At 30.8% G+C, this 20337-nt stretch overlaps 1 protein-coding gene across 1 annotated transcript in view; it reads right to left on the reverse strand.

Annotated features, from left to right (window-relative positions):
• Positions 1–1544: 1544 nt before the first annotated feature.
• LOC140434290 (uncharacterized) overlaps positions 1545–20337 on the reverse strand; it is a 42765-nt gene continuing 23972 nt past the window's right edge. Inside the window, exons 4-8 of the mRNA XM_072522445.1 lie at positions 20095–20203; positions 19617–19968; positions 17645–17892; positions 4573–4875; positions 1545–2359 (exon numbers count right to left, since the gene is read on the reverse strand). Of these exons, the coding sequence (XP_072378546.1) occupies positions 1545–2359; positions 4573–4875; positions 17645–17892; positions 19617–19968; positions 20095–20203 (1827 nt within the window). The remainder of the gene's footprint in view (positions 2360–4572; positions 4876–17644; positions 17893–19616; positions 19969–20094; positions 20204–20337) is intronic.

The raw sequence follows: 20337 nt of genomic DNA on the forward strand, positions 1-20337 counted from the left end.
GTTTACAAAGCTTCAAACATGTGGTCCTCAGAATCTGTCGGCTTTGAAACTGATGAAAGCGATGGAGGGGGGAAGGAGCTGCTAACTGTATCTCTGTTTCTTGTTTATGGATTTTGACATTTCTTTTTTTAATTTGTATGTACTTTTTGCATACATCACGAATATATTTGAGGTAATTTTTATTGTAAAAATTAAATATTTATGATTAAAACATAGTTCTTCAATAAACTTCGTAAATATTTTATTTATAATAAATTTTATGAAAAAAAAATTATCCTAAGTATTCAATTATTTCTAAAAATATTATTGGTTTATGTAATGCTTTGGAAATAAATAATCCCTTATTGGGCTTTTGTCGAAAAAGTTCTATTTCATACCCACACGCTGACACTTGTTTTAATCGATATTATTATGATCCAATATAATAAGCAGAAAAACTTACCTAAAATTTTCCATGGCAACCTATTTATGGATAACAATTTTTAAACAAATTATAAAAAATTGTTTTTTACATTTTAAAACCACTATTTTTAATAAATTGGAGTTATTTCAAAACGAAAATTATTCTTATCATTTTTATGTAAAACGCTTACTTTAAACGTAAAATGCTAATAAACTACTACAGTATCAGAAAAAAGCCAATTTTACCGTTTTCGAGGCCATTTTTTAATAGGTTGAACATCAGATGTAAACAAAACAAAAAATACAAGGTTTAAAAATGCTCAATTTCATTTTGATTTTATACTGCAAAAGTCAGTTTAAAATATACATAAAAAATTAATATACCGTTGCGTTTAAGAATATATAGACTTGACGAACGTTCAAACTTTAACGTTTGGTCATAACGTGAACACATTGGTTTTCCTTGTAACGTCAGATAAGCTTTTCCTAAATTTCGTTGTACTTTCTTCTCAGCTTTGCGTTTCCTTGTCCTTTGTTTTTCTATAGAAGTTAATTTTATCTGAGACGTTGTTTCCTGTGTATTTTTTATTTGCAATGTTTGTAGTGGATAAGAAACCTGAGAAACGCAATGTAATAATATTAACGAAAACATCGAAAGTGATAAGAAATGTGAGAAACGCAATATTATCACTACCCAAATTACAAATTAAATGAATCATTTACATAATATCCTTTTTTCATAACTCAGTCTTTTCACTAGCTAGCAATTTCACTGATAACTGTACCTAATCAATTAAGTCAAACGTTTGGTTAGGTATACGCCGATCTAAACCAGATAAAAGGACTTGATTGGTTGAGTTTATCTCTAAAATGGATAAAACTGTCAGTATGAAAAAGATCACTATTTGCCCTTACACCTCCATAAGCCAAGATCTTATGCTAAATTTACTAACCTCTAAAGATATGGAGGTACCATTTAACAGACAAGGGTATGGAGCTGTAATACGGATAATAGTCCAAATTTCTTGTCTTCAAGATAAGGGGAAATGGCGGAGGGCAATGGAGTGGTAGTGCCATGCAGATTAAATATTTGTCCAATATCAAACTGCACTCATAAATGGGGTAAAAATTAAAAGAAGCAACTAACCATAATTATATATTTTTTTTTCAAAAAACAAAATTTTTTTATATACATTAGGTATATCTAGACTATTTATACATGTAAAATACTGACAAGTAGTTTTAATATTCATTCTATTAACGATATGTTTTCTAGTTGCATCCCTAGCTAGTTCTAATAAGGAAGGAACTTTTGGAAGCAAATCTCGGTAGGCTATCATTATTTCATTGTTTTTTCTTTGGAACATACTAGCATCTGCAAATTGATTTAAGGCCACATTAATCAAAGGTCGTAGCGCCCAATAGCCAAAAGAACTTATCACATCTTCTTGAAATCTTCTAACATTCATCCACTCCTCGCCGTTAGCAAGAAGTTCGTTATATTTAGTTAGAATATCACAATGAATATCAAATATACATCTAGGAGTTATAACAAACGGCGACCAATTCTCTTTATAGTCCATGAACATCAATATCTTTAATAAATCACAATAACCCATGTTAGTAAATACTGCCACTATAAGGTTCGTTCCAATTTTAAGCCCATGTTGAAGTAAGATACATGTTAGTTTAGTTAATTGGTCATGTGTTAAACCATTACTCTCAGAACATTTTTGAATTAATGCTGCTATCTCGATCGAGTTGATCTTGGATGCCAATATTTCTAACACTTCGCTACTTGAGTATTCCATAATAACATCAATGTACTGTCCAAATTCTTCTGGGGCTAATTCGTAATTCAAAATTTGTAAATTTATAGCCGGGTCTTTAATATCCTCTGGGTCCAAATTCTTCCAAACTAATTGAAAATTGCTGACGTTTGGAATATCAACACAAGCTAAAACATACGTAATAATTACATAGAGTTATAAAAGAACATTATCTATAGGTGATAACTTTAGACGATATAATCATTAGTGTATAATATAGGTAACTTATGATATTAAAATAAAAGAAAAAGATTAATGCGAGTTGATAGTAAAATAATGGTAAAAGGTATCGGCATAGCTCGCAACAAAGAAAAAAAAATAGGATAAAATATGTGTATAAGATGGAAGGCAACCGTATATAAGTATTTCCGACTATTGGTCGTCTTCAGTACGGTGCTGCCAAGTTAAAAAAGGAGCATATTAACTTGGGAAAGGATTACTACCGGAGCAATGCGACCAATTTGTGGCAATAATGTTAGAAGACTCTGAGGTTTCCAGAGCAACAACTAACACATTCTAAACGTTTGGCATTCCTTTCCTCAGGTAGCTTAGCTTCCTCCGTGGATGTGTTAGTTGTTGCTCTGGAAACCTGAGTCTTTTAACATTATTGCCACAAATTGGTCGCATTGCTCCTGTAGTGATCCTTTCCCAAGTTAATATGCTCATTTTTTAACTTGGCTGCACCGTACTGAAGACGACCAATAGTCAGAAATACGTATATACAGTTGCCTTCCATCGTATACACATATTTTATTCTATTTTTTCCTTTGTTGCGAATTATGCCGATACCTTTTACCTTTATTATATATATATATATATATATATATATATATATATATATATATATATATATATATATATATATATATATATATATGTATATATATATATATATATATATATATATATATATATCGAGAAAAAGAGTACTACCGTCAATCCAATATAAATTAAGGATCACTCAGAAGAGTGGTGGGTTTTTTCGGTCACCAAAAGGTGTGTTACCTTACAAGGTAACACATGTAACAACTTTTCCATGCTTGTGTGGTTTTTTCATATTGTTCTTTTTAGATGAACTGATGATGCTTTCTGATTAAGAAAGCGAAACGTCTTAAATAAATAGATGAAGTAGCCATTAACTTTGTCCTTTTTCTCCACCTTTTGACCGAAAAAACCCACCACTCTTCGGAGTGATCCTTAATTTATATATATATATATATATATATATATATATATATATATATATATATATATATAAGGCTATGATAATAGGTCAAACTGTTTGTCCAGTAAACTAAGGGCGCCATATTTCAAGCCTATTTTGTTCTTGAAACGAAACGTATAATTACGATAATACTGTTATTAATTACATACTAAGTAACTCAGCCTGTACATGTATTTTTATGTTTTCACTGCTCTGTATCTCGAATATTGGCTAACGGTTTTTGACCCAGACCTTCCCCCCTTCTCTATGAAATACTTTTGATGGGCTAAAATTTTCCGTAGGCCATTCAGTTATCTTAATATAGCCAAAAATAAGCACCAACGAATATAATTTAGAAAAGATCCTACAACTTTCTCAAAATATTGTAAATATCTTATAAAGTATTACCTTTATTAACTTAGTTGGTTGTTAATGATAGTACATACTCTATTTCGATAATTTAAGTGTGAATTTTAATAAATAGCTCCAAATTTTACATTATGATTAAAACAGTTTTCGAATTCGACTTTTTTTGTATTTTTTTTTTGGTTTTTCAGACAAAATCCGTCATAGTAATTTATATTTTTTTACACCATCAGAAAGTAAAAATTTCAACTAACAAAAACAGATATTTTGACGTGATAATTCTCGTTAAAAATTAGGGTGTTTATATTAAGTCAATATAAGGGAAATAATAAATATTAAAATAAGATATACTAAACTTTCTGGGGAAAATATAACGAGACGAGCTTCTCCAATCACTGATAAATCATCAGAGAATGCAAAAAAGGGAAGACAATAGATCTTTTAGGTCACAGTATGACTTTTTTCTCAAAAATAGTAATAGTGACAGTAAATCGTTATATTTTGGCATAAAAATTATGCAAATGTTAATGAAACCCTTTATATACAGATATAAACTGCGAGGAACCAGGTGTACGCGCGGCGCTACAATCTATGTTTGTGTTTGTATATATATTTGTTGTTTGCCGTGTTCGTTTGATTATCTGCACCCATACATCTCCGTGCAAGCCCTGGCTAAAAAGCTATGCTTTAAAAGCAACCAAAGATAGCCTTACGAAGTTCCTAACAGATAATTCCTCAGGAATAGTAAGTGAATACAGTTGAATAAATTACCTGTAAATGCAGCGACATCTACTTTAGCTCCTTTCTCGATAATCTTTTCAACATAGCGAGTCTCATTAATCAAACCCAACGTTAAAATACTATACCCATCCTTAGTTTTGGAATCAAAATCTGAAACATATTCAAACAAGGCATCTTGAATTTCCCAGTTTTCTGCTATAATTGCTCTCATAAAAGGAACCAGACCATTTCCGCCTACACGATTTGCGTCTGCGCCATAATATAGAAGCATGCACACAGTTTCTACGCACCTGTCAGCTATTGCATCATGGAGAGGTGTATCCTCGCTATAATCTAAAATATATATTATTTAAATTTTCAGAAAATATGACAATATTTTTGGCAGTCGTAAATGGAAAAACTTTATTAGTGATTTTTTATTACAAAGGTTACTACGTCACTGGATTTAAAGTGCCTCCAAATAGTTGTGACCATTAGAACAAAAAATACCAATAGAACAAATTAAAATTCCATAGTCATAAATTAACAATTTGTATTAAAAGTAACGTAGTAAGCCCGGAAAATAAAAAGAAAATCTAGGCCGAATTGAATTTACTTGTTTAGCCACCAATAGAGATGTCAGTAAGTGTGTTAACCATTGTGTTGCGATTTGCAACATATTCTTAATTGTAATGTATAATTATAATATGAATTTATACAGGGTGGTCCTTAAGTAATTGTACAAAAAGAAATAGTAGATTCTACACTTTAAAATACTACGATTAAGGCCAAATTGCTTTAATAAAATGTTGATATTAAGAAAGATACAGGGTGTTAAAGTGCCAATTTAAAATTTTGTTTTTCGCTATAACTTTCATGTTTATAAACATTTATGTATAAAAATTTACAACTGGGTACTTTTAAATATGAGAAATTATAATTTGACGCACACTTTGATGTGCATATATACCACAGGGCGCCACATATACCACATATGTGGTATAAATTTGCACTTAACTTTTTTGCTCTTTAAGATACCTGTATTTGGGACAAAAAATATTAAAGATACATTATTTTAACAAAAAAAAAGGTATACCTGATAATAACTTCAAAACTCAACAGTTTTCGAGCTAATCGCATTTTACAAATCAGCTGCATAATTCTTATTAAGGCAATTACTCCAGGCAAAGAACAAAAAATAGACAAAAACATTAATACTTCTGAATTTTGGTATAAAATACCTTTAACTAATTCGTTAATAGTTAACGAAATATTAAATAAAATAAATATATCAGCAGGATACTTAATAATAGGATTTGCCAAAATAACATAATAATAGGATTTTACATCAAACATTTTACGTTTTATGTTAAATTAAAGTCATAATCAAAACATTTTGTTTACAAACCAAATTAAGAAATAGTTAAACTAAATAACTTATAACTTTTTCTCAAACTAAGTGTTCGATATGTCCACCATTTTCTTTAATTCATTTGTCAATATACTCCATAAAAGATCGTCTCATATTAAATAGCATCATTGGTCCTAAAGAAACTGCTGCAGTATTTATTTCTTCCCATAAATGGTTGCGAATGTTTATGGGATTCTTATAGACACGTTGTTTTAATGCGACCCATACACCAAAATCAATCAAGCGGATTAAATTCTGGGCTACGTGGTGGCTATAATGTATAATGGATGAATATATTCTTTTGGATACATATCCAAATCTTATGGTATATTATGGAACTACATCTTATTTGTCGCAGATGTTAAATAATGTATTAAACTGTTTTGTATCTAGTTCATTGGTTACTTCTATGCACACGAAATAACCTATCGATGACATTACTTATTTATATGATTACGTTACAGCTTACGAGTAACTATAATTACATCTCGATCAAATGGACTATTATGATTTACTAACAAACTAATATTATGCTGAAGTAAATTGTCTGTGTGTTTACTATATTTATAACACTATCGGTTATTAGGCCAACAATGATGTTTTTGTAAAAATGATGAGTCTTTAAGGTTAGATTTGTTTGCAAAAGTATTATAAAACAAGACACATATGTGTTATTCAATACCTGTGCTCTAATTTCTATTTGTCGTAATAAAAATGGGTAAACAATTTACGGAATGAATAATAAGTATTCTTTTCGGATTTTTTATGAATTAAATAATTATATCAATTTCTCACCACATTGCCAAGGAATGTGACTACCACGACCAATCCAACGTTCAGAAAAGTTGTATTTAAGTATGTTCTAACTACCTTCTCTCTAGAATGTGGTGGTATAACATCTTGCATAAACCACATATTTTGGGTTTTCAGCATTTTACAATAGAGAAAAAGTAATACAACGCCATTATAAAAACTTAAGAAGCAATAGAAGAGAGAAATTGTAAACATGATAGAGGAAAACGTCTGAATACGGACACGGCACCTAAAGTAGAAGATGAAGAATCTTTTCTCCAATAAGACATTTTGTGATGTTACATTATCATCTTTGAGTTGTTTTAATAAGAATAAACTATAAATTATGCTTATCTGCAGGTATTCAGAGCTTTACCGCACAAATATCAAACTAAGAATTATTATGCAACTGACTTATAAAATGCGATTATCTCGAAAACGGTTAAATTTTCAGGTTACTAAAAAGTATACCTTTTCTTTGTAAAAATAATGTATCTTTTATATTTTTTAACAAAAATAGAGCTAAGTTAAAGAACAAAAAAGTTAAGCCCAAATTTATGCCACACATGTGGCATATGTGGCGCCCTCTATTTAAAGTATGTATAAAATTATAATTTGTTCTACTCAAAAGCATCCAACTGTAAATTTTTGTCCAAAAATATTTACAAACGTAAAAGTTATAGCGAAAAATAAAATTTTAAATTTCCACTTTAACGCCCTGTATCTTTCTTAATATCAACATTTTATTAAAGCAAGTTGGCTTAAATCGTAATATTTTTAAGTGCAGAATCTACGGTTTTTGTTTGTACAATTAGTTAAGGACCACCCTGTATATGAGTCTATAAATAAATATTGTACCTACATTCATTTTTCCTAAGAGATAGAAAAGTTATTTTATAATATTACTTCATAAATGAAGTAATAGTATAAAATAACTACATGTTTTGAAGGCACAATATCTCTAATTAGGAGATTCAATAGGTAACTTTATTATCATTTATAATTGATTTTATCACAAGAGTGATTAATGGATCTTGTAATAATAATTAATATAGACCTTGTCTCCAAAGTACAAGTTTAAATTGTAAATCCACTTTTTGTCCGATAGAAGTAGGGTATACTTGTCTAGCTGGTTCTGTCGTTCTTGCTTTAATTACAAAGAAACTAGTATTTACATGAGTTCCTCGTCCAAAGTCAAACTCTGAATTGTCACACAGCGAGTGCATTTGACAAAAAAATTTGGTTTATTGAAAAGTTTATGTTTATTTAAAGTATATTAGAATTGTAAAAATCCATTGTGTGGCAAAAACCTGTTCAGCCTCTTTAAAATAAAAATAAATTTGTGCCCAACAATATCCTGCCGTTCCACATTATTTACCCTTCAAAGCTTACGTTGCCCAAGATAATCATCCAAAATGATTACTTCTCCGTCTAAGGGTGGGAAGAAAGATCATTATTTCCGCATATATTATGTTTATTTTCGTTTAAAGAGATTGTTAATAAATTTATTGTTCCTGAGTCCATCTTAGCATGTTGTTATTTTTAAAATAGTCTATAAATTTTTCATTCCCTACTACCTCTTTTATATATTTGAATAGTTTTTCATATGTAAGTAGTTTGTAGTTTGTAAATGTCGACCCTTCAGTTGTTTTTCTTAATATGTCTGTTGTTATTTCGACAAGACGATTCTTCTTTTTCTTAAGATCTGCTACTACAATTCGTAAATCTGTTAATGTTACTCAATTCTCAATCTCAAGGTTGTCAATGCTTTCGATCAAATACTCATTAATATTTTTATATTGCTTTTTACTTATTTTGGGTTCCTTTTAGCTCTGATTTATTGTTTGGTGGCTTTAATCATATATTTATTTATTTAACTACCATATTTCTTTGACTTCTCTACATGTATATTTGTAACTTTCACTGTAACGTTACAAATCATAACATTTTTTTTAATACAACCAATAGTTTTATTTTCATATTAATTTAAAAAAATTACATTTTTTGGAAATGGAATTTAACGGAAAATCATTTTTCCATTCCATTCAAAATTACTTTTTGAGAACATTTCTTTCCTTTTCATAAAAAACATCAATCAAATATCATGGATAGCTTCTGCAATGTATTTCTTATAATATTAGAGACAGGAATATATGCAACAGAAACAGAGCAAATATGCGCATATACAGTGTATACAGTTAAAGTGGAAATTTAAAATTCTATTTTTCGCTATAACTTTTACGTTTGTGAATATTTTTGGACAAAAATTTATAATTGGATGCTTTAAAGCAGGATGAATTATAATTTTGTACAAACTTTAATGTAACTGATAGAGGGCGCCACATATGCCACATGTGTGGCATAGATTTGTGCTTAACTTTTTTGCTCTTTAAGTTAGCTCTATTTGTGTTAAAATATATTAAAGATACATTATTTTTACAAGGAAAAGGTATACTTGTTAGAAACCTTAAAATTTAACCGTTTTCGAGATATTCGCATTTTATAAGTCAGCTGCATAATAATTCTTAGTTGTAATATTTGTGCAGTAAAGCACTGAATACCTATAGATAAGCATAATTCACAGTTTATTTTTATTACAACAACTCAAAGATGATAATGTAACATTACAAAATTTTTGTTATGGCTGCTAAATGTCTTATTGAAGAAAATATTCTTCATTTCTTCTTTAGGTACCGTGTCCGTATTCAGACGTTGGCCGTCATCATGTTTACAGTTTCCCTTTTCTATCGCTTCTTAAGTTTCTATACCTACTGGCGTTGTACTACTTTTTCCCTATTGTAAAATGCTGAAAACCCAAAATATGTGGTTTAAGATGGTACACAACCACATTCTCGAGGGAAGGCAGTGAGAACATACTTAAATATAACTGTTCTGAACGTTGAATTGATCGTGGCAGTCATATTCGTTGGCAATGTGGTGAGATATTAATATAATTATATAATTTATAAAAATCCCGAAAGAATACTTATTATTAATTACGTAAATTGTTTACCCATTTTCATTAGGACATTTAGAAACTAAAACACAGGTATTGAATAACACATATGGGTCTTGTTTCATAATACTTTTGCTACAAATCTAACCTTAAAGTCTCAGCATTTTTACAAAAACATTATCGTTGGTCTAATAACCGATATAGTTATAAATATAGTAGACACACAGGCAATTTAGTTCAGCATAATATTAGTTCATTAGTAAATCATAATAGCCCATTTGTTCGAAATATAATTATAGTTACTCTTAAGCTGTAACGTAATCATATAAATAAGTAATGTCATCAGTAGGTTATTCAGTGCGTGTATATAAGTAGCCAATGAATGAGATACATCACAGTTTAATACATTATTTAACCTCTTCGACAAATAAGATGTAGTTCCATAATATACCATAAAATTTGGATATGTATCCAAAAGAATATATTCATCCATTATACATTAGGGCCACCACGTAGCCCAGAATTTATTCCGCTTGATTTTTGGTGTATAGGGCGTATTAAAACAACGTGTCTATAAAAATCCCATAAACATTCGCAACCAACTATGGAAAGAAATAAATACTGCAGCAATTTCTTTAGAACCAATGATGCTATTTAATATGAACGATCTTTTATGGAATATATTGACAAATGAATTAAAGAAAATGGTGGACATATCGAACACTTGGTTTGACAAAAAGTTATGTTATTTAGTTTAACTATTTCTTAATTTGGTTTGTAAACAAAATGTTTTGATTATGACTTTAATTTAACATAAAACGTAAAATGTTTGATGTAAAATCCTATTATTCTATTATTTTGTCAAATCCTATTATTAATTATCCTGCTGATATATTTATTTTATTTAATATTTCGTTAACTATTAACTTTAGTTAAAGGTATTTTATAACAAAATTCAGAAGTATTAATGTTTGTGTCTATTTTTTCTTCGTTGCCTGGAATAATTGCCATAGATCAGAATTAGGCAGCTGATTTTTAACATGCGATTATCTCGAAAACTGTTGAGTTTTGAAGTTATTAACAAGTATACCTTTTTTTTGTTAAAATAATGTATCTTTAATATTAGTTATCCCAAATACAGGTAACTTAAAGAGCAAAAAAGTTAAGTGCAAATCTATACCACATTTGTGGCATAAGTGGCGCCCTCTATCAGTTACATCAAAGTGTGCATCAAATTATAATTTCTCATATTTAAAAGTACCCAGTTGTAAATTTTCATACATAAATATTTACAAACATGAAAGTTATAGCGAAAAATAAAATTTCAATTTTGCAGTTTAACACCCTGTATCTTTCTTAATATCAACATGTTATTAAAGCAATTTGGCTTAAATTGTAATATTTTAAAGTGTAGAATCTACTGTTTCTTTTTGTACAATTACTTAAGGACCACCCTGTATATAAAAAATTGGCACAAGTACGCAAAATTTATATGCAAATATTAATTATGCAGACGTAATTATCGTCTTGTTCATAAATTTTGAATTTAAAAACCAATTTATATAATCTATTTTAATGGGAAAAAGCCTCAACCAAAGTTTAAAATAAGTTTATTGACGTTTCAATTTCCACTTCAGAAATCGTTATCAAAATACAAACATTAATAAATTTAAAAAAATTTGTTACTTTTGCTAATATTTAAAAAGTCGTATTTTTTATACAAAGTAAAACTGAAGTAAGATTGAAACACAATTTTGACATTTATTTATTTTAATATATACAAAATAACAATATTTTAAGCAATACAGATATACAATTTCACAAAATAGTGTTATCGTTATCACATAAAGCAATTGACAATAATTTGTTTTTCAAAATTTGCAATTAAAATATTATTTTTTCTATCTGCATGTAATATTAATGCTTATAAATGTTTATCAATCGAAAAACTTCTTTCAGCCTCATCAGAAGTTATTGGTTGGTGCATTTTTAAACTTGTTTATGTTGAAAGGCGGTGGTTCAAGATCTGGTACTGGATCACCTTGATGAACTTTCGCATTTTTTTCCAAAATAGAGTTTTTGTTTAAAACATACTGTTTACATACATAATTTATTTCCTACAGATATGCCTAAGTTTCATTTTTTCTTCTTCTTGTAGTGCCTACCCGTTTCGGACGTTGGCGACCATCATGGCAATCTGTATTTTGCAAACTGCGGCTCTGAAAAGATTTGTGGTTGTTGTGTTGAACCACGTACGTAGATTTTTCAGCTAGGAAATCCTTCGCCTTCTTGGTCCTTGTTTTCCTTCTACTTTTCCTTGAAAAATTAATTGCAGCAACCCATATCTTTCGCTGTTCCTCATAATGAGACCGAGGTATTCAATTTTGGCTGTTTTTATGAAGGTTAACACTCTTTTCCTTTTTGCATTCTTAATAAAACGTCCTGGTTAGTAACGTGGTCGGTATAGTATATCTTCAGGATTCTACAATAAGCCACATTTCGAAAGTCTCAATTTTCTTACAGGTGGCGTCTCTGAGAGTCCACGACTCAACTCCGTACAACCCTGATTTTTATGAGTACTGATTGTGGACGGATACTGATGAATCGTGGCATTTGAATAGCTTAGCCATTTTTAAAAATGCAGATCTTGCTTTCTCTATCCTATATTTTATTTGTAGGGAATGGTCCCAATTTTCATTGATGTTCGTACCAAGGTAGGTGTATGTTTTTACTCTTTCTATTGGTTGACCATCCACACTGATTCTTTCAATTTGTTGTTCCTTCTTAGAGATCCTCGTACATTTTGTTTTCTCAATGTTCAGTGAAAGTCATATCTCTGACACTTCTGTGATTCTATTCATTAACTCCTGGAGGACTTCATAACTGTCAGCGAATACCACCGTGTCATCTGCGTATCTGATGTTATTGATACATTCTCCGTTAATTCGTATTCCGGCTTCAACAGCTTCTTGAAAGATTTACTCAGAGTATATGTTAAACAAAGGGTGATAGTATACATCCCTGTCGAACCCCATGTTTGATTTTGATACCATCGGATTCTCCTGCCTCTGTACGGATAGACGATTTTTGATTCCAGTAAAGATTGCTAATAATTTTTAGATCACAGGTGTTTATTCCAATATTTGTTAATATATTCATCAGCTTGTCGTGTTTTACTGTGAAGTTTCCTTTAACCATATGAAAAGATTCCTTAACTTGATTAATTAAATCGACTGATTCACAAAGAGACAAATTTTCTTTTCCAAATTTTTTTATGTCCTCAACAAGAAATTTATGATTTAAGCTTAAGTAGCTAGATTCTAGGTTAAATTGGGTAATTAAACAAGGCGTTTATATTCCTTCAGAGCTGCTGAAGTGGAATCTGTGAGTTCTATAACAAACCTTTTTATTCCTTGAAAATACCCCGCATAAAAAATGCTGCTTGTAACCAAGTGCCCCATCTCATGATAAGAGGTAAAGGGGGTAATAGAATAGCACTCAGACAGTGGCGGCTGGTGTGGTAAAATTTTGGGTAGGCCAAGCCAGCAAATTATATAGCTATGGTCACGGGATCATACCCCCCCCCCCCCAACTAATTTTTTAATGATTTCTCTGTTCATTTTAACTTCTGCGTTGTATCTAATTTTTGCGATTTTTGATTTTTCATCTAGCAAATCGAGAACAGAAAACGCCCTCTTCTGTACATCCTTAACGGACAGCAAATTACTTAAATGTTCGTTGCAACTGGAATGTTTTTTTAAGGAGGCAGACATATTTTTTAAATCAAAGTATCCTTCACAATTCTATACATATTTCTTATTAGAAAAATAACAAACACGGCCAACAATATAGTCTGTTTTTCGTAATACTTCCAGACAACCATTTGTAGATATCATACCAAGAGAAATTAAAAGTACGCACCTTTTTCCCATCTTTTTGGTCAATTCACAATGTTGGAGTAGGCCTTTCATTCATAATAATTTTTTTTTCTATCAATTTCAGTTCTTCTAGATAATGGCGATTCCAATAGTGAAACAACAATGTCCAAACACTCACTATTAACATTACTATTACTGCAACCTGGTAAAGCGTCATAAAAACTCATTTTTATGTATCAGTTATAAAACAATCTCACATATATAAGTTGCATACAATCAGGCGATATAGAAATCACGCAAATGTGATTTTTTGTCTTCGAATTTTACGAATTTTTTTAAATTGATTTGGGCAACCGTGCACTTGTTTGCAATTGTGTTGTTTGTTTAAAAATATGTTACAATTATAGATTATGTTACATATTTTTTTATCATAATTTAAAAGAAAATTATTACAATTCGATAATTACGTTACAAGTGACAACGATGGTCATCGTAGGCCCGATCGTCTGGTGCCTAAACAGCAAGCATAAACACGACAATATAAATCGTTGTCCGGCAAGCTGCTTAACTTCAAACGCTTTTTGTACGGGGATCTTATGTGAGCTGGGTCGGCCAGTTCCGATCGGGCCTATTAATGATATTTAAAATGCCTGAATACGCTTCGATGCTTACTGTGGTAATATAATAACTTAGTTGTTTGAACGGACGCTAATGTATTGAGTGATTTAGTACATTTAAAAGTTATTTACATGCATTGACATAATTTTTAAATATATGTTTTTCAATTTTAAAGCTCTTAAAATTATTGGGTAGGCCCGGCCTATCCTGCCTACCCCCAAAAGCCGCCACTGCACTCAGACGATATTGCCTCATTCTTTGTAAAATTTAACTCATAATGACAATTTTATAAAAACTTTTTTGACATCATGTGGAAAATTTCGTCTTATTTCTTCCACGCCCCTGAGCTAGACATGTTAAGTTCGCATTGTCGCTTAACAATAATAAAACTTTATCGCATGATATACTTTCCGGTAGAAAGAAACTCATCTTGAAAAAAAACGTGTAATATCAAATTATTGGTTTTATCCAATTGCTTTGACGCAAAAAAAAACATTTTTTAGATCTTCGTGTAAAACGCCTATCATTAAATGCGTCATATAGCGCCCATGTAAATCAATACTTTCGTCCATTATAAAATAAATCGAGTTATCGGCAACAATTTTTCGAATTTTTTTATGGTGTCATCGTAGCAAATCTCGATATATTTTTTTTCTTAAGATACTTTTATCGGGAATATTAAATACAATACAATACAATATTTCTGCAAAAATGAGGTAAAAGTGAAATTGTTCACTTTTGAAATTGCAATTTCCGAAGACAACAAGGCATCGCAAAGATCCTGGTCAAAAATTTGCTGCTTTTTTTGAGTTCCTAAGCACTGTGCCATTTAAGAGTTTTTTCACAGATGTCTATGCATGCTGATCGATTAAAAATTTTCTGATTTGAAAATCAGAAGAAATCTGAAAGAAAATGACAAAGCTTATTAACACTTTTTTTACCGAAACATGCGTTGACAATGGCTTGCTCTTGTCTTAAAATGAAAATAGTTCTTATAATTTTAGAGCAAGCTCGACAAAATACTTTTCTTCCATACAGCTTTAATTCAGGATATGGCTGAATTCAAGCACTTAGTTTGGATATACAGGGTGTCCAGGAACTGTTTCCTGACAAACGAAAACCGGAGATTTCCCAGATAATTTTAAGACCACTGAACCCAATTCACGTAGTCCGCAAATGCTTCTTCAGGGAGCTAGAACTCTTTGAAGATAGCGCCTCATAAGTCGTTTTTTTAATAAATGTATACTTTTATCCTTCTCCTCTATCCTTTATCCTTCGTAAGGATGTGGTGACGTTATGGTATTTGATGAATGGTTGCTATCCATTCTTCTCTCTTCTGGGCGCGGTGTGCTGCCTCAGACAGAGTAACCGGTAGCGCACTTTATTTGGTCTGACCATCTTCTTCGGGTTCTTTTACCATCAACCATGCCTTCAACCACCAACCTCTCCATGCCTTCCCCGGTGATGTGTCCAAAGTACCTCAATATATTTTGGTTGATGATTGTGGTAAGCCTGGTATTGATGTCGAGTTCTGTCAATATTGAGACATTTGTGCGATGTGCTGTCCAGGGTATGCGCATCATTCGACGATATACCCACATTTCAAAGCCGAATTTATACAACATTTGTATTTAAAAAAGCGAAACCTCGTACGATTATTTATCCTCCAGAGTTGAATTGATTTCATTAATTGCAAATTTCTAGTACCGTTCATAGGCGTCCGTTTTGGGTAGATCAACGGTTATTTCAACGTGGAACTTTCTTGTCTTTAACTTTTAAGCATTCGTGATACTAGATTATTAAATTTTCACATATTCTAGTACTAAAGTTAATTTAAAGACTAGTAGGTTATTTTTCTGTTGACAGTTGTAGTCAGTTGTAGTCGGTAGTATCCTACCGACTTTTTAGTAAGTTTAGTAAGAGTACCTTTTAGTACTAAAATACCTGAAAATCTACTATCTAGTATTAAGAATGCTTGAAAGTTAAAAACAAAAAAGTTATGCATTAAAATATCCATTGACCTACCCAAAACGGACGCCTCTGAATGGTACTAGAAATTTACAATGGATGAAATCGATTCAACTCTGAAGGATAAATAACCGTAGCAGTTTTCGTTTTTCTAAATCGAAGCTTTCTGGAAGTATTTAAAAATACTAATTACAAGGAGCCATCTTCAAACAGGTCTAGCTCCCGCAGGAAGCATTTTCGGACTAGATGAATTGGGTTAAATTGTCTTAAAATTATATGAGGAATCTCCGGTCATTGTTTGTTAGAAGAGTTCCTGGACACCCTGTCTAAACCAATTAACGTTATTTACTAGTTACGTAATAAAATTACACTATAAATGCACTTTTAAAATTTTCCTAACACATGTTTACACTGCTTGACGCGAAAACCAAAATTAAAACTAACTTAAATTTCGGAGATTCATACAGTTCCTCATTCCCAAAAGCTTCACAGACACTTCCGCCTCTTTTGAATTTTGGAAAAACCCGTTCCACTAAAAGTGTTAATGTATGTTTCATTTTGTTTCTTCTTCTTATTAACATGCCATACACCAAAGTGCGTAGGCGACTATCTCATTACTAGAATTCTGTTCTTGGCGGCGTGACACAGCTCGCCTGTATTGTGTATTCCTGTCCATTCTTTAATATTCCTTAACCAGGATAATTGTTTGCGGCCGGCTCCTCTCCTACCTTCGATCTTCCCTTGTAGGATTAACTGTGGTATTTCATATTTTGCTCCTCTCAATATGTGCCCAAGGTAACCAATCTTGCGTTTTTTAATTAATTCAAAGAGTTCTCTTTCCACGCCGGCTCTCTTAAGGACGTCATCGTTTCGAACTCGAATGTATTTGTATTTTGTTTCTATATTAGGGTTATTAATTGTTTACCTAAAACCTTTTATTGCAATAACAGGTACGCCCAAAATGATTCAAAGAAACACGTGGTTTTATTACTCGGAGAATTTGAATGAAAAATTTCGAGAAAAGGTCGACAAATTCAGAAAATATTGTAAAAATATGAAATTTATGCAAAATATGCCAGATATGCAAAAAAAATGTATTTTGCACATATTCCGTTCTCATGTTAAAATTAATGATCCTAAATCGACCCTAACATGTCTTCTCTATAATATTTCGCTTTTATCTCATATATACCTTACTTTAGCATAAGCACAGAATATTGCATCTTCTTACGATGTTAATTGAGCCTATAATGGTATCATATGGATCAGGTCAAAGGCAATGAAATGATGATAATGTCCGTAACATATTCTTTTGGGGCTGTATTGGAATAGCATTCATTTTATGCTAATTAACTCCATGAGTGTGGCGTTTACATTAGGCCCAGATTTAATTTTATCAAAAACAAATTAATTTTGCTATTTCCACAATAGTTTACTAGATGAATTCAAACTCTTCAGATTGAATGTCAGAAAACATTTACTAAAAGAAATATTTCTTACCAATGGCATTAACATTTGCGCCATGACTAAGTAATAAATGTGCCACTTCTGGAGCCGATACAGCTCGATGTAATGGTGTCACATCCTCGTTATCAGGAAGATTCACATTGGCGCCATGTTTCACTAAAATACTGCAAGCTTCAATGAAACCATGTTTTGCAGCTATAAAAAGTGGCGTTTGTCCCATAAAATTCCTGGTATTTATTCTAATAGTTTCATGGCGGACCAGGTAGTTTAAAATTGTCAAACTAAAACAAAAGAATTATTACATAGTAGATATTAATAGTTCTATATTACGAAAATAAATTCACATCTTTACCATTTGTATATATATATATATAGTATGTAAGTTAAATACTAGAGAATTTAATAAAATATATTTATGTGAGGGCATTTTTAATAAATTAGCATATAATAATTGTAAAAAGTTGTATTTTAATATTGTAAATATATATAAGTGAGCCATGTGCATAGGCAACCAAAAATACTCTCGAAGTGATTGACAGATAGAAATTAATCATAATTGGGAATATTAAGTGGGGTTATAATATTATATTGTTTGAAATGTGTATTTTATTAAATTAGAGTGTTAGTTACTAATTTGAATGTTTATTCTGATCTGAAAAGCCTAAATGTAAACAAAATTATTAATAGAAAAGAATGGAATTCTCTGGATCTCCGGAGATGGCCATGTTTGCGAAATGGTTTGTTCCAGAAAATTCAGACATGTATTAAATAGAACTGAATAGAACATGATATCTTACGAGATGGTTCTAGAAATCCAAAAACATATAAATACCCGTGATTTGGATTCAAGATGGCAGTTTTTGAAAGTTTTTAGTCAGAAAAGTTTTAGATAGTGCAGTCAGAAGAGTTTTGGAAGTTTTTAAGTTTTTTAGTCAGAAGTCAAGCAGTTTATTATGAAAGTTAGTTAGAGTCAGTGAATCAAGTACAAATAGTCCAATAGTTTAATATAGTGAGTTAAATGAAGATTAAAAATTATGCATATAATTTAATGCACATTTATAATTATACACAAATAATTATTGAAGATAAAAAAAGGTATATTGGAAGAAATTAAATTATATTATGGTTGGAGATTAGTATAAATCAACTTATAATAATTGGATATTGGTATATTGAAAAGAAGAATAAATATAAATGCTGTTTGCTGGTTTGGTTGGTGGTGTATAGATGCTGGTGAAGAAAAATATATCTTAAATTGGTAGAAGCTGATAATTGAAAAAAGTAATTTCACAAAAAACAAGGATAACTGAAGTACGAAGACATTCAGTGGTGATTAGAATCTATATACTTAGTGGAAAATAGTTCATTTAGGCATTCAGTGAAAGAAAGGTACAAAATTTTGTTAATATAATTTAGTTAGTGTCATAACAATTTCAATTTTGAAGATAGTTTGTTTAAATTTTAGATTGTCTATAGAATTTAATTAGTTTTATAAGAATATCAGTTTAAAGATAGTTTATTTTAAATTTACATTGACTAGGTTAGATATATATGTGTGTTTCATAATAGTTATAATAAAGATAATTTAAAAAAGTACTTACAAGCTAATTCTTTGAGAACCGCGATAAAAACCCTATATATTATATTATTAAAAATACTCATTGCTCATCATTCAAACAAAAAACACATCATAACAATATATATATATATATATATATATATTATATATATATATATATATATATATATATATATATATATATATATATATATATATATATATATATACAGTGGAACCTCGATTATCCGTCAGGGTACCGGACCAAGGGTATGACGGATAATCGAAAAGACGGTTAACAGAACATTAAAAAAAATAAAAATTTCTAGTATAACTCTCAAATTTTATTTTTATGTTTTATTTGACAATATAAGAGGGATTTATGTTAGTACAGTCTAAGCAATTTGATTTAAAATATTCCGAAATCTTTGTTTGTTTTATTGTTACTTCACATTTTGCAACGGCAAATCTTTGTCAGTTGCAATAGCATCATCAACATCGCCACCTTCAAAGTATGTGTCAGCTTCTGAATCAGTTTCGTCCGCCTTTGTTGCCATTTCAACGATTTCATTATCTGTCAGCAATCGATAGCCGTTTGCGTCCTCATCACAAATTAACCATTCGTTTATGTCATCTTTAGGCAACGAAAACAAAACAGTTGATTCAGCCATAACTTCATTTGTTGCTGTCACATAAGTTACTTCCGAAACATCACCCCAAGCATCCACAGCATTGTCGATTGCGTGTTTTGAATTGTATGCTTTCCAGTATTCTGGCAAAGAATATTCCTCTTCCATAACTAGGTTTTGAATACATTTTTTTCTGTATCTTCTTTTGAATGTTTCAATGACCGATTAATCCATTGGCTGTATCAATGATGTTGTATTCACAGGCAGAAAAGAGCACGTGATATTCCCTTCCTCACTTCTCAGCATACCGGCTTCAGGATGGGCAGGTGCATTGTCCAAAATGAGAATCGCCTTTGGTGGCAAATTTTTTGCTTGCAAGGATTGTCGAACATCCGGTAAAAAAACCTAAAAAACAATACGTTAGAAAAATAGATAAACAAATTTTGGTTTGCAGTACATACCTTTTTGAACCAGTTAGCGAGTATTTTCTGGGACATCCATGCATTATGTTGTGCGTAGTAGTTAACGGAAAGTGCGTT

The sequence above is a fragment of the Diabrotica undecimpunctata genome, chromosome 1 (assembly GCF_040954645.1).
Source record: "Diabrotica undecimpunctata isolate CICGRU chromosome 1, icDiaUnde3, whole genome shotgun sequence".
Classification (NCBI taxonomy): domain Eukaryota; kingdom Metazoa; phylum Arthropoda; class Insecta; order Coleoptera; family Chrysomelidae; genus Diabrotica; species Diabrotica undecimpunctata.